General features: G+C 34.2%; 1 protein-coding gene across 1 annotated transcript in view; it reads right to left on the bottom strand.

Moving 5' to 3' along the window:
• LOC142975777 (junctional adhesion molecule 2A-like) overlaps window positions 1-12891 on the bottom strand; it is a 140903-nt gene that overhangs the window by 91132 nt on the left and 36880 nt on the right. The window contains exon 2 of the mRNA XM_076118845.1: window positions 9526-9731. Coding sequence (XP_075974960.1) covers window positions 9526-9731 — 206 coding nt within the window. The remainder of the gene's footprint in view (window positions 1-9525; window positions 9732-12891) is intronic.

Here is a 12891-nt window from a genome sequence, read left to right as displayed (position 1 = left end):
TTATATAAAGTAAAAATATGGGTTGTTCGTAACAGCCTATTTATATTCAAATGCTCTTATAATTATGTGTGTAGTAAGTACACTAATCTAATAGATTTCATTGGGATAAGTTCGTAAAGTTGCAAAGGAATTCCAAATGCAGCAATATTCTTGAACTAAGATTACCAAGATATTTTTGAGACATATAGATAATATCATAAGTAAGACGATAATCTCGGGTCTGAACTTATTATAATGTATTTCAACTTATTTACGGCAGCGGACTATGTATAATTTGTGAACGAAAATGTTTTTTATGTTTCGCATTTATATGTCTACAAAAAATCAACAGGAATTGGATATCCTTCATCTTGAAAACCTTTTTCTCAAATTGGAGTATATTATCATTGCATTTAAAGATAATAAAATTACATTTTTATTTCAACGGATAATCTTTTTCATTAAAATTGTAAAACAGAATTGCAAAATATATTTTTTTCTTCAATTCCGTACTATGTTTTAAAAATATATCATTAAACAAAATATTTTACAAATATATAATAATTCCAACAATCAACAAATGAGTTGTTTCGCAGTAACACGAACATTATATAATTTAAACGCTTTTCAAAGCATTACAATACAAAGACTACCAAGAACTAACGTGGGACCAACTTACACAATGAAAACGTAACTCAACATTTCTCTATCAACTTTCTGAAGAAAAAATCGCGTGTTTGTCCTCACTTCCATTACCTAGGTACTTATAGAGACGTTTGATTTTTATACAACTATTTGTTTCGCGGTATTCTGACAGACTTGACGTAGTTTGAAAGATATCATTTTAGTAATATGCCAATGTTTATTGAAGCGTTTGTTGATATTCTATCATTCAATCATAGTTGGTAACACAATAGACTTTTTGCGTAGTTGTGAATCTGTACCTCGATTCTCTACCACTATCGACTACCGACAACCGGCTAGCTATCGAAATTTTGACATTTAGAATGTACTGCCAAAATGTTTCCTACGACACCCGTCAGAGGCGCTGATCAGAATTTCATACAAAATTTCTCGATGACAGGTCGGTTGTCGGTAGTCGATACCAGTAGAGAATCGAACTACTGGACTATTTGGAAACTTTAAGTAAAGATTTAGAATAGCAGTGATAAGGCTTTAAAAATTAATTTGTCAGGTAGTTTATTAACTTAAACTATTTTTGTCCTATTATATTTTTGGATCATTCCGGATCTACGGCTACTCAATATTCACTGTTACAATTTGTTTATTAGCTGACTACGCCTCGCCATATCTGTACAATAAAAACATGCAAAATAATTTGCTAAGTTTGTGCGGTAAAAAGGTCTGAATATTCCTTGATCAACGTTAAAAGCAGCGAAGTAAACAAATCCTTATAAAACATTACTTTCAACAAAACACAATAAAAATATCAAAGTATTGTCAACAGATATTATCGTGAACGGAAATTCCGTCAGCTTTTCTCCACTTTGATCCTTATCATACTCTCACAAAGTACTCTTTCCACAATATCTTACATTCTAACGTTGGAAATGCATTGCAGATTTTATAAGAAACCAACATATTTTTTACTTTGTTTGACACGCGCGTGGGCGGCTACGGAACTTGATACTTAGAAGATCACAAACACAAGTAGGAAGAAAGATAACTTGAGAAAAATATCATCATACTGCGGAAAATATCGCAATAATCTACCTACTGTTTATACTTTATGCAATTGAAAGTATATGTGGTGTAAAGGGCTTTTGTGCAGAGGAAATGATTACAACGAAACTGAGTTTAAATTAACAAAAAAAATCTTATGTTCTTTAACATTGTGCTCGCAGTAGCGCTTTTCCCTACAATTGAAACCATCGAGTATGGAGCGTTTGACATTTAAAATGTACTGCAAAAATTGTTTCTAAGACGACCACTAGAAGCGCTGATCAGATGTTCATACAAAATTTTACGCTACAGCTAGCCGGTGGTCGATTTTCGATAGTAGTACAGTATCGAGTTACAGCCAGTGTTTTAACATGGATGACAAAATACACATTATAAACGTAAATATTCGAAATGGCCAGAAATTGAGATTTTTCATCTGATGTTTAGTCAACTTTATATAAAATTACATTATTTCAGAAACATGTTACTATTGTATTCATATTTCAAGTATTCATAATGTATTTATAATTAATCTTATTAACAGTTTCACTTTGGTTCTCGGAAAAATGTTTTTATTTATTAAAGCGTAAAATACTGTAAAACCTCAGAGGATTACTTATTAATAAAATGAATGTACGAATTTTTGAAATACTTTCAGAAGTACAATGAATATAATGTGAAAACAAACGCATGACGTAATATTAAAAAAAAAGTTGATACCCGTTCCATGATAACATTATGTCGCATCGATATCAATATATTTAACTTACATTACTTCGTATGAACCGTATTAGACCTTTATTTCCAAAATAAAAACGTATAAAACCGTATATTCGACAGATAATTGATACCGAAGTGAGTTATCGTGTTATTCCCAGAACATAACATTATACTAAAGACTACAGCGCCAAAAATGTGCCTCCGAAGTCATAAAGTTACACAATTACGAGAGGAATACCATACCCGTTATACGTTTATTAATCGTCACTCGTCGAACCGATCCCTTAGCGAGCAAGCCTTAACGCGATAAAAACTTTATTAACGATCCCACCAAACGTATGTATTATGAACATTAATGAGGATGCCAGACAGTTTTCAGTAATGAAGCCATGTTGCGTCCCTGTGATAAAATTTAAGTGGCCCACGCGGACATAAAATGAGTTGATACTCGAATACAGTTGGCGTAACAATCGGTTGTATAAAACGCCTCCAAGGATAGTGACGCCGTCAGATAAAGATTATAACGACGTACATAGTCACTACATATTCCCGATAGGCTGCCATAAAAACCATTCACCTCGTAATTATGTAATACGAGAAATTTCTTGACGCCAAGTGCGGCGATAAAATAAATAAATGTTCGCACCGTTATCACTGTGAGCGCATTACGTACACGCAATTATACGGACATGATATATTTAAATGCTGACTACAACATCGTAATGCCAAATTTGTGCTTAGTCACGTCACCGACTGAAACAAATTATACTTTTTTCTCTGAAATTGTGTCAATTATACTTTTAAATGTTGTTTACAAAATTTATGAGATAATTAAGCCACACAATGATCGTTAATTATATCACAGAAGGTTAGAACGTTTTTCCTTGACACACAGTTCAGCGGTATTTTTCTAACATTAAGAGTACTTTACTTCAAACACGCGGTGAAGCCAAGACCAGAGTAACGAAATTAAAAGCTCCAGCGGAGAGCCCTTTGAGATTTTAATTCAGAGTAAAATTTTAATTTGACCAAAAACGAAATGGTTTATTATAATTTAATTTGAGCAGAATCTTTTCGCAGCTACAACATCCTGCCATATCGCGGCGCTTCGAGTAGGCTCGAGTGAAAAAATTACCCGTCCGCCGCGTAGACAGGAACGTAACGAATTACATTAATACGAAAACGTAATGTATGGCTTTACTTTGAATTATAATTACATCTGTGAAGCGTTCGTGTGCCGCGGAACATCCGAGAAAGAAGTTACAAAACTTAATTTGATATTTGTTATAATTTGTCGTGTTGTTGTAAACCTACGAGAGAAATGGCTGGGGAAATTTCATTTTCATGGCAAGTGAATTGTGTGTGTCAGTCAGATGGTGGGCTCGTGTTGTGAATATAACTTGCTTCATTGCGGACTTGTGACTAAACATACATAGTACATCTATGTACGGTTAGCCACGTGTACGCTGCGGACTGCGACAACGCGAAAAAGGGTTACGTTGTTTTTAATCTTGCTAGCGAAAATATATTGTATTACATGTTGAACTTATTTAAAGTTAAATTATGCAGCAGACGTCCATTTAAAAAAAGTTATAGAAGCAATTTAATACTTTTTATCTATACTAATATTATAAAGCTGAAGAGTTTGTTTGTTTGTTTGTTTGAACGCGCTAATCTCGGGAACTACTGGTCCGATTTAAAAAAAATATTTCAGTGTTAGATAGCCCATTTATCGAGGAAGGCTATAGGCTATATATCATCACGCTACGACTAATAGGAGCAGAGTACCAGTGAAAAATGTTACAAAAACGGGTAAAATTATGATTCTCTTATGTGGCGCAAGCGAAGTTGCGCGGGTCAGCTAGTTATTTATAAACGGTATAACACAATGACGAACAATAAACAGAGATGTTTAACAAAAAGAAAGCATTCAACGTGAAATGAGCTCGACTGGCAAAGAAACACATTATGAACGAACCGAGAACTTCTAGTTCTTCATAAACACGCAATACTGGGAACTCAACATCATGTATGAAATAACATGCGTCCTTGAGATACTCAAACGAATATGATTAATTTTCTGAGAAGAAACGAGAAAACAACTAATTTGCACGGAAAATATGCAGTGCAAATGGAAGCAAGAAATATACTGACCAATTAGTCGTTTATATACATTAAATAGTATTTATTATAATAAGAATACTGTAGCTGTTGGACTAAGCAAACAATTAGAAAAAACAGTCGATATACCTTTTCAAATGAACGAGTTTTATATTTGAAAAACTACGGGATCAAAATGTCTGTTCCAATTTAAAATACATGAATGTTCTACAATGGCTATGCGGTTATATCCGGCCTTTGTCAATAGCAGAGTTATTCGGAATGAATACAGAACAAACACTTCCATCATAAAAAATGGACAGTTTGTTATCACAAAATACAAAACCTAAAGCTCAAAACGATTGTATAATAATGAACACCGGTGGTCGCATAGTGATATAAACCAACTCAATTGCGCATAGGTATATAGCGCTGGAAGCGTTCATAGCAAGTTGTGCTCACCGGTCGCAGTAAACGATCTGTGGGTTAAGCAATCGTTGGCGCGGTCATTTTATAGATGGGTGACCGCATTGTGTATGTGAACTGAGCGTCTCCGTACTTCAAAGGGCACGTAAAAAATCGGTCCCGGCTTGAACAGCTTCGACACTAGGTTGACCACTAACCATACCTACAATAGATAGATAGAATTGCGCATATTTTTTTCATCATTCTTCATATATTTTTTAGGGGTACAAAGTTCAACTCTTATATTCTTTGTAGCTGCTTAGGAGTTTAAACATGACGTGCACTGACCTACTCCCTTTCACAGAGAACCTTATTTGTGTTACCGGGAGCTATAGAAACTTATTTCTACCTACACATGCGACGAAATGCAGGTGAGTTGTTACTTACATGAGTGCTATGTAAATAGATATCCCTGAAGGCGAAGTTTGCCAAAAGTCTAGACAAGTGAACACGTACCAACTGTACAAGTATATATAAATAGATCCGTCCTTCGAAAACATTTTAAAATATACTTTACACTGCCGTTATGCGGCAAAACGCTTTTAACGGAGTACTTCCATCAAATATATCGCATTTCAAACACAGTTTTAGCCACGATGTAACTGAAAATACCTTGAAATATTAATATTGGCCGTAAAACAATTCATGTTGAAAATATTGTAGCAATATTCACGCGCGAAAAACGTTCGAACCACTTTCCAGGTAAAGCTGTTATTTACATGTTACAATTCTTTTTCAAGCACTATGATCTGAAGAAAGCGTTATAAATTCTCTTTCCAATTATGCGGAGAAAGAAATGATTTACATTGCAATGTCGTTAGGAATGGAATAAGTATTCTCGTTATTCTTTAAGGAACGATAAATGCAAACAATTAGAAAATGACGTGTTACTTGTATGTTTTTAAGCACTAGTTATGTTACACGTACTCTAGTGTTGTAGCTACATATCTTTAGATTTTGTTATTACTCCATGTTCTCAGTTGTTATTACCTCTGTCCTTTTATTTAAAGCAAAAGACAACATAATAATTTAATTTCAAACCTACAAATTCAGTATGCGTGGGTCTATCAAGTTTTGACCGTTTCAACATTTTCAACTTACAATTTGCTAGTAAAGGCTTTTATTTGCATAACAATAGGGACTTTAACGGTTAATGGCGGTGGTCTTCGAAACTTGGAAACGAAACTGTCTAGACGTACGCTTGGCAACTGCGTAGACAAACTACTTTCATCGATCGCTCGTGAATTTTAGTTTAAACAAGAATTTAAGCCGAGGTATGGCTGCCAGTTATATTTTAAACTCAATTCTAAAAATGCTTTGTTAAGAATTTGCCGCATGCATTCATAGTAGTAAGATATTTAACTATAAAGAATTCCGCAAAATGTTGGACTTAAAAGCTATAATGGTTCAGCAATAGTGGCATACGTAAAATAATGCTCGTGTATTTTGCGTGAAATCTGGCTGACCGATTAACAGCACTCACGTTTCCTAAATAGGATGAAATTCCCGATGTTCTGACAACGTAAACATAATAAGCGAACAAAACTTAACCTAGAATTGTTGCGAAACACCTATTAATTTCACCACGTAATCTGTTACAATGTTACGCTTTCACCAGACCCATTAGACGGCTTAAGCTGATCTCCTAAATAGACGAAATAAAATTAACTAATTGGTATCCCGCTCACGATAACACTGCAACTTAAATTAACACACCGCTACGGCTTAAAACGGTCCAAAATCGTTGCTTTACAAGTTAGCCGGGTTATCTTACAACTTACTTTGTAAAGATATTACAAACTCCATCAAAGTCCAGTGCGGAAACGCAGCTTATCAGAACAAGTTAGATCAGTATCTAAGTGTGAAACTTTAATTGCTGACTGGAGGTAGAAACTTTGACGGCACGACTCGTGCATTTGGTATAGGTGGTTTGTTTTACCGTTGTGCCTCGACTGTGTGGTTGAATAGAACACGAACAAATGGTGCGAGTCACAACAATAGAGTACTGGAAACGCAAACGTAAACAAACGTATAACATGAATGGTTTTCTTTAGTCATTTGTACTTCACAGTTGTACTGAAGTAAATTATTCCAATTTTGGATATGTTTTTTTAAATTCATTTATTTAGCCTTATTCTTTAATAAGAGAAATAGTAGGATGTTTTTTTAACACAAAACGAATTTGAGAAAGTTTGCCATATATTTCGGTATTTATTTTAAAAAGCGTTCAGACATTCGATATGAAAGCTATGTATCAAGTGACTTCAGGGATGACTCGTATGTAGATTCAAAAAACAACAAACGAACTAAAACAGGGAAATTAAAAGGTATAAATACAAGTAGTGTACGACCACTTTAACAAAGCTAGGTAGGTCATAAAATCTTTTAATTAAAAAAAATAAATAAAAATAAATATTATTGGACAACTCACACACGGTCATTTGATTCCAAACTAAACAGAGCTTGTACTATGGTAACCAAATGACTGATAAACATACTTCTAAATACATACTTATATAGATACATTAAAACCCAGGCTCAGAACAAATACTCGTGCTCATCACACAAAGATTTGTCCCGGGTGGGATTCGAACCCACTTCACGCAAATAAAGAAAAAGTTATAAGTACCTTAGCATTTATTGAAATTTCGATGTCATAAATTGGTCCGTAGCTGTAAAAGTATTGACTGTTCTGTCAGTCACTATTTAGGTCAATACTAGCCTGCTGGCATCGACCCTTTGACAGCTACCATAATTTGGTTATAGCAAGATTTAATGTGCCATAGTGCAATTACAGGATGCTACCAAGTGGAAAATGCTCGCTAAACCAGGTTACCTATTCCGAATGCACGATTAATGTTGAGACACAGTATCATAACGGTCTTTTGGGTACACGAGAGGTCTATTTTGAGTTCACTATTATCGCGTAACTTCATGAAGGTAACCTTTTGACTCGAACGAAAATTCTCAGTTGTTGTAGGAATGCAAAGTCCCAAGTATAGCATAGTAGTCATAATGAACAAAGCACCTCTTATTTTAACGGGAGTTCTGTAGCGTGATTTTCTACGTCTTCATGCTATGAAGCGTGCACAATTTGACAATTACTTCTCTTCAAAATTAGTTTCTAAGATCCCTAAGATAAGGTTTTAAAACAAGATTTGTTGATAGTCTATAGCAATAGAATATGTAACAACGTTTGAGGCAGTTACAAACTACTTAATCTATTACACGATATAACTACGTTTTACAAAACATAAAAATTGCTAGCTATTTTTGCGCTAGCATTAATCCTCGTATCACAAAGGGATTAAAAATATTCAAATCATTCAGAGTGGTAGAGTGCATAATCTGCGGATCACATCAAGATTTGTCGTAACCGGGAACTAGAGTAATAAAACAAATGTAAAAAGAAGATTTTCCTGTCAGTATAATCTATGTCTAGACGGGAATTAATAGAAAGAGTTGACTATACAATTGGAGTTTAGATTAATTATTATTCGGTTTGTATTTACGTCGTATCCAGACCTTAGTGTTGTTGAAAGATGGCATCAAATAACAAGAAAGTTATTATGTTGCCATAACGTGACGTTATACAGTTGTTGCGCTCACCGATCGATTAAGGATCTGCGGGTTAAACAAACCTTAGCGCGGCCATTACATATATGGATGTGACCACATAGTGGTAATATAACTGAACGTTTCCGTCTATCCAGGAGAGTAAAAAATCACGTTATTGAAGGTGCCATGTGCAACATTTAACAAGATATGGTCGCAAAAGTAATGTTTATTATTTTGCTTTGTGCAGCTTCATACAAAGAAACTGCGGTGTAGATGAACTACTACTGCTTTTTTAATTTTGTTACTTCCTACAGTCACATTGCATGATGCCAATATTGCCGTGACGTGTGTAGAAGGCGTTTTTGTGACATGCGGCAACTACTTAACAATCTGGGTTATGGGGTTGCACGTTCTTCGACTGAGCTACTGTGTAATTCAATGAACTGAGCATACAGCGCGTTTTCTAAACACTAACGAACTGAAACCGAAGAAAAATAAAGAAACCGGGTTAGGTATTTAGTATTGTGGCTTAGATTTCTGTTTGCCAGCGTTACCTGACAATTGTCATTTTTCTTCTATTTTCAAAAGAACACTATACCTGTACCTCGATTCTCTACCACTATCGACTACCGAAAACCGGCTAGCTATCGAAATTTTGACATTTAGAATGTACTGCCAAAATGTTTCCTACGACACCCGTCAGAGGCGCTGATCAGATTTTCATACAAAATTTCTCGATGACAGGTCGGTTGTCGGTAGTCGATAGTAGTAGAGAATCGAGCTACTGAACGTTGTTTCGAAATTTTAAAAACAACAAAATATCACAGATACCCCAATCCTTTACTTCCAGCTCCCGCCTATCTAACCTATAACCTATGTAGACCTAAATACTTTAATGAGTGCATTTATTATAATCACGCTGTTTACAATGTCTTCGTTCCGGAAATACTTACAACAAACTATTTGAAAGTTTTCCAGTAATCTTTTAATTTACATAATAATATCAACAAAAATACTCACATCAACTTCAATCCCGGGTATCCGAAAGATCTTGAGCGGCGGTACGTCCCTGGGCGAGTACCGACAGAACTCCCTGTCACCGCGGTACCACTTGACGGAGTACAGTTCCTCCTGCTCGAGGTCGTAGAGGCACTTCATCTCCACCTTGGAGCCTCGCTCCACAGCCTCCGGCACTACCACGTGCACGTTGCGAAGGCATAGTGAACCTGCGAATGACAAACAATAGAGTTCGTAACATATATTATTATGTATCTGGGTAATTTGATTTGTTGATTGTTTGTTTAAACTGTTTTTTTTTTTGCTATCCTGTACTGTCCCACTGGGCGAAGGCGAATTTTTCTCGAATCCTCCCTATCTCCTGTTATGCTTATTATGTTTTTTTTTGTTATAATAAGAATTAATAATTATTACAATCTTATTTCAATAATATCTTTATAAGAATTGTAAGACTGAGACCCCACTTTGACGTGATAAAGCAATTAGAATACTAGTCAAAGAAAAGGATGGCGCAATACAGTCAGTATCACTATCTCTTTTTAAGAGCAAAACTTGGACAACTTGAGGAAGCAACAGTACGGCCTTTGAAAAATTAAGCACTTTACTCATGATCTAATTCTGAGTGGCCGGTACATTTGAAATAAAGAAACAAATTATGTTGTTTATTTTCGCAAATTTTGTAGAATTTTTTTATATTTATTATTTCAAAGTGACGGTCCATTAAAAGTAAATTATTTAAATTACATAAAACAGCATTCATCATCTCAAAAAAGTAACTTGATGCCTTCCTCATTTTTACCTTGAATACAAAATGTCGGTACTAACTCCGCCAAATGTAATACGTTGAAACAGTATACATAATGTTCTACATATTATTCCGTATGTAAGGTTTTATTAGTACATAAAAGTTCTAAGCTGCTTATCGAGGTATGTGGATCGTAAAATCTACCGGCGGTGAGGGTAAAATTCATATACACGTTGATAAACTAAGTGAGTTTAAACTGATTGTAAGTAAATTAATCCCTCCTGTAAAACGCTTTAATATACTGCACGAAGATATAAACTAGGTTAGGCCGGAGGATAATCTAGTGTATAAACCTTACTAACCATAGATTATTTATTGACAAGCGGTTTCACAGAAGCAACAGTCTCTGGTTTGTATTAGATATGTATTATTCAAGCACCAAATGTAATAACTATTGAAACTTATATTTTAATGAAACTTTTGGCAAAAGTATAGCAAAAATAAATATACATTTCCTAGTGAATGGGGTAAAGTAAATATGATAGTTAAATGTAATGATTACAATAATATGCTATTGCGCAGAAATTTTTGTTGTTTGGTGAGTATAGTAACATTTAATTTTGTAGTTTTGAGGGAGACAATATACCATCATAACAAAAATATTCAAATCGTCTCAGCTGTTTTGATGTAAATGAACGATAAACAAGAGACATTGTGGATTGTAATAATAGTACTCAACTCGATCAATAACATGAATACTGCGTTGTTTTGTCCAAAAACTTAGGAGTGGAATTTCATTTGAAATCACACCCTTCTCTAGGATCCCTTTAGGCCCAGTTGTCATAAACACTTAGAGACACCCTTCGTCAAATATGTCAACTGATCTAAATCTCAGAATGTCAATGACCTTATGGGTTAAGGTCAGATAGTCCGCACATGAAACTATTGATTTATTTAGTTCCATGAGTTATTTATCGAGCGTATTTTTATCAAGATACTAAAATAATTTCAGGACCAAAATGTCGCTGGAACTATGCTTCAATCGGGAATCATGCCAAACACACTATGCTCAGCGTGTCCAACTAAGTTCTAATTGCGTCATCGTCTACGTGAAAAGATTTCCCAGGGTAAAAAGTGTTAATCTAGGATATAAACTACTGTGTTCCCGCCAAAATCCGTTCAATAATTTAAAGAGTAAAAAACATAACTTCTTGATAATCTTTCGCATTTATAATACTAATAGGATGATTGCTGAAATTGTCACTGCACTTCAAAGAATTGTTCAGAGAATTCTGTATCAATACAACCATAATGAAGAAAATACTATCTGTAATATCCAGGCACGGATTTTTTGTAATATCACAATGATAAGTTGAAAATGAATGTATTGTAATCTCAGCTTCATTTGTATTTTTGACAAGTTATAAGGACCGGCGTTGTTATACGTCTAGAATAATGATCACGTTGTTTTCTTTAAGGAATTCTCGTTCAACCTAGTTTTTTACTAATAATACATTTTTCATTATGTTGTTCATAAAATAACATAGATATGTTATTTTATTTATGTGTTCGGAATATCAAATTGTATAATTACGTGCTAGATTAAATTGGCTGTGTAGTATAAAAATATAAAAACTGTTTATGAAAGTAAAAACTGTTTTTGGTTTGTTTTTAATAAATATAAAAAGCATACATAGAAGGATGATTTTAGTAACTTATGTTTCATTTATACGTAAACCCTCTGAAAATAATATTATTTTGCCTATGCGATAAATTTTAAATATCAAACTCCTGTTACTCAACAGTACTAATTGTAGAGAATCGCGCTACAGCTCTGTTATCAAAATTTGTGTTCCCGGTAATCAGAGACTTTACATAATAATATATCTAGTTGATCATGTTTGTTATTAGAAACCATAATACCAACGTATTGGAAAAGCTAACAGCACGGATGATTTACCCTATGTTTACTCGTTACTGCGTCGCCAGAGGGCGTTGAACGTCATAAATAAATTATGAACATAATTTATGATTTTCATGTTGTGAAAGTGTGTATATGTGACAGTTCACAAGTTTAAGTGGGCTTAAAAGCTTTAACATGCTTTAATAAAAGTGAAAGGTAACATTTCATTTTTTTTATTTCGGTTTAAATATTTAGATGTAGTTTACATTCTAGTAATCACGTTAAACGGCAAAATATTATTTTAACAGTATTTCTCTATTTTATGACTACCTTCTACCTTAAAATCTTTTTAAACCAAAGACCAAATCTAACCCAAACCAATCCCTAATAAATAAAACAAACCCTTTACACAAGCTTTCATTCAAGAAACGATGTAAAACATCGATTCTAGAGCACATCTGGTCAGTCGGTTTGAAACAAGCTACTTTACATGTTCAAACACTTAATCAAAAAGCAATGAAGCAGCATGCAGCTGCACTGAACAAACAAGGAAGAGTGGAAACAACAGATGTCTAATACTTAGTCGGAATATAAATGAACCCTCCCGTTCAAATTAAACAAAGCTCCTGTATCTGTTCAAATACTAGTGAAGCCTTACATTAGCTTGTAAATTACTAGGTTTAAATGATCAATGAGTTTACGTTGAAGATCGTCGGTTGGT

The sequence above is a fragment of the Anticarsia gemmatalis genome, chromosome 9, assembly GCF_050436995.1.
Source record: "Anticarsia gemmatalis isolate Benzon Research Colony breed Stoneville strain chromosome 9, ilAntGemm2 primary, whole genome shotgun sequence".
Lineage (NCBI taxonomy): Eukaryota > Metazoa > Arthropoda > Insecta > Lepidoptera > Erebidae > Anticarsia > Anticarsia gemmatalis.
The sequence above is the reverse complement of the archived record's forward strand: the minus strand, read 5'-3'. Positions and strand labels throughout refer to the sequence as shown.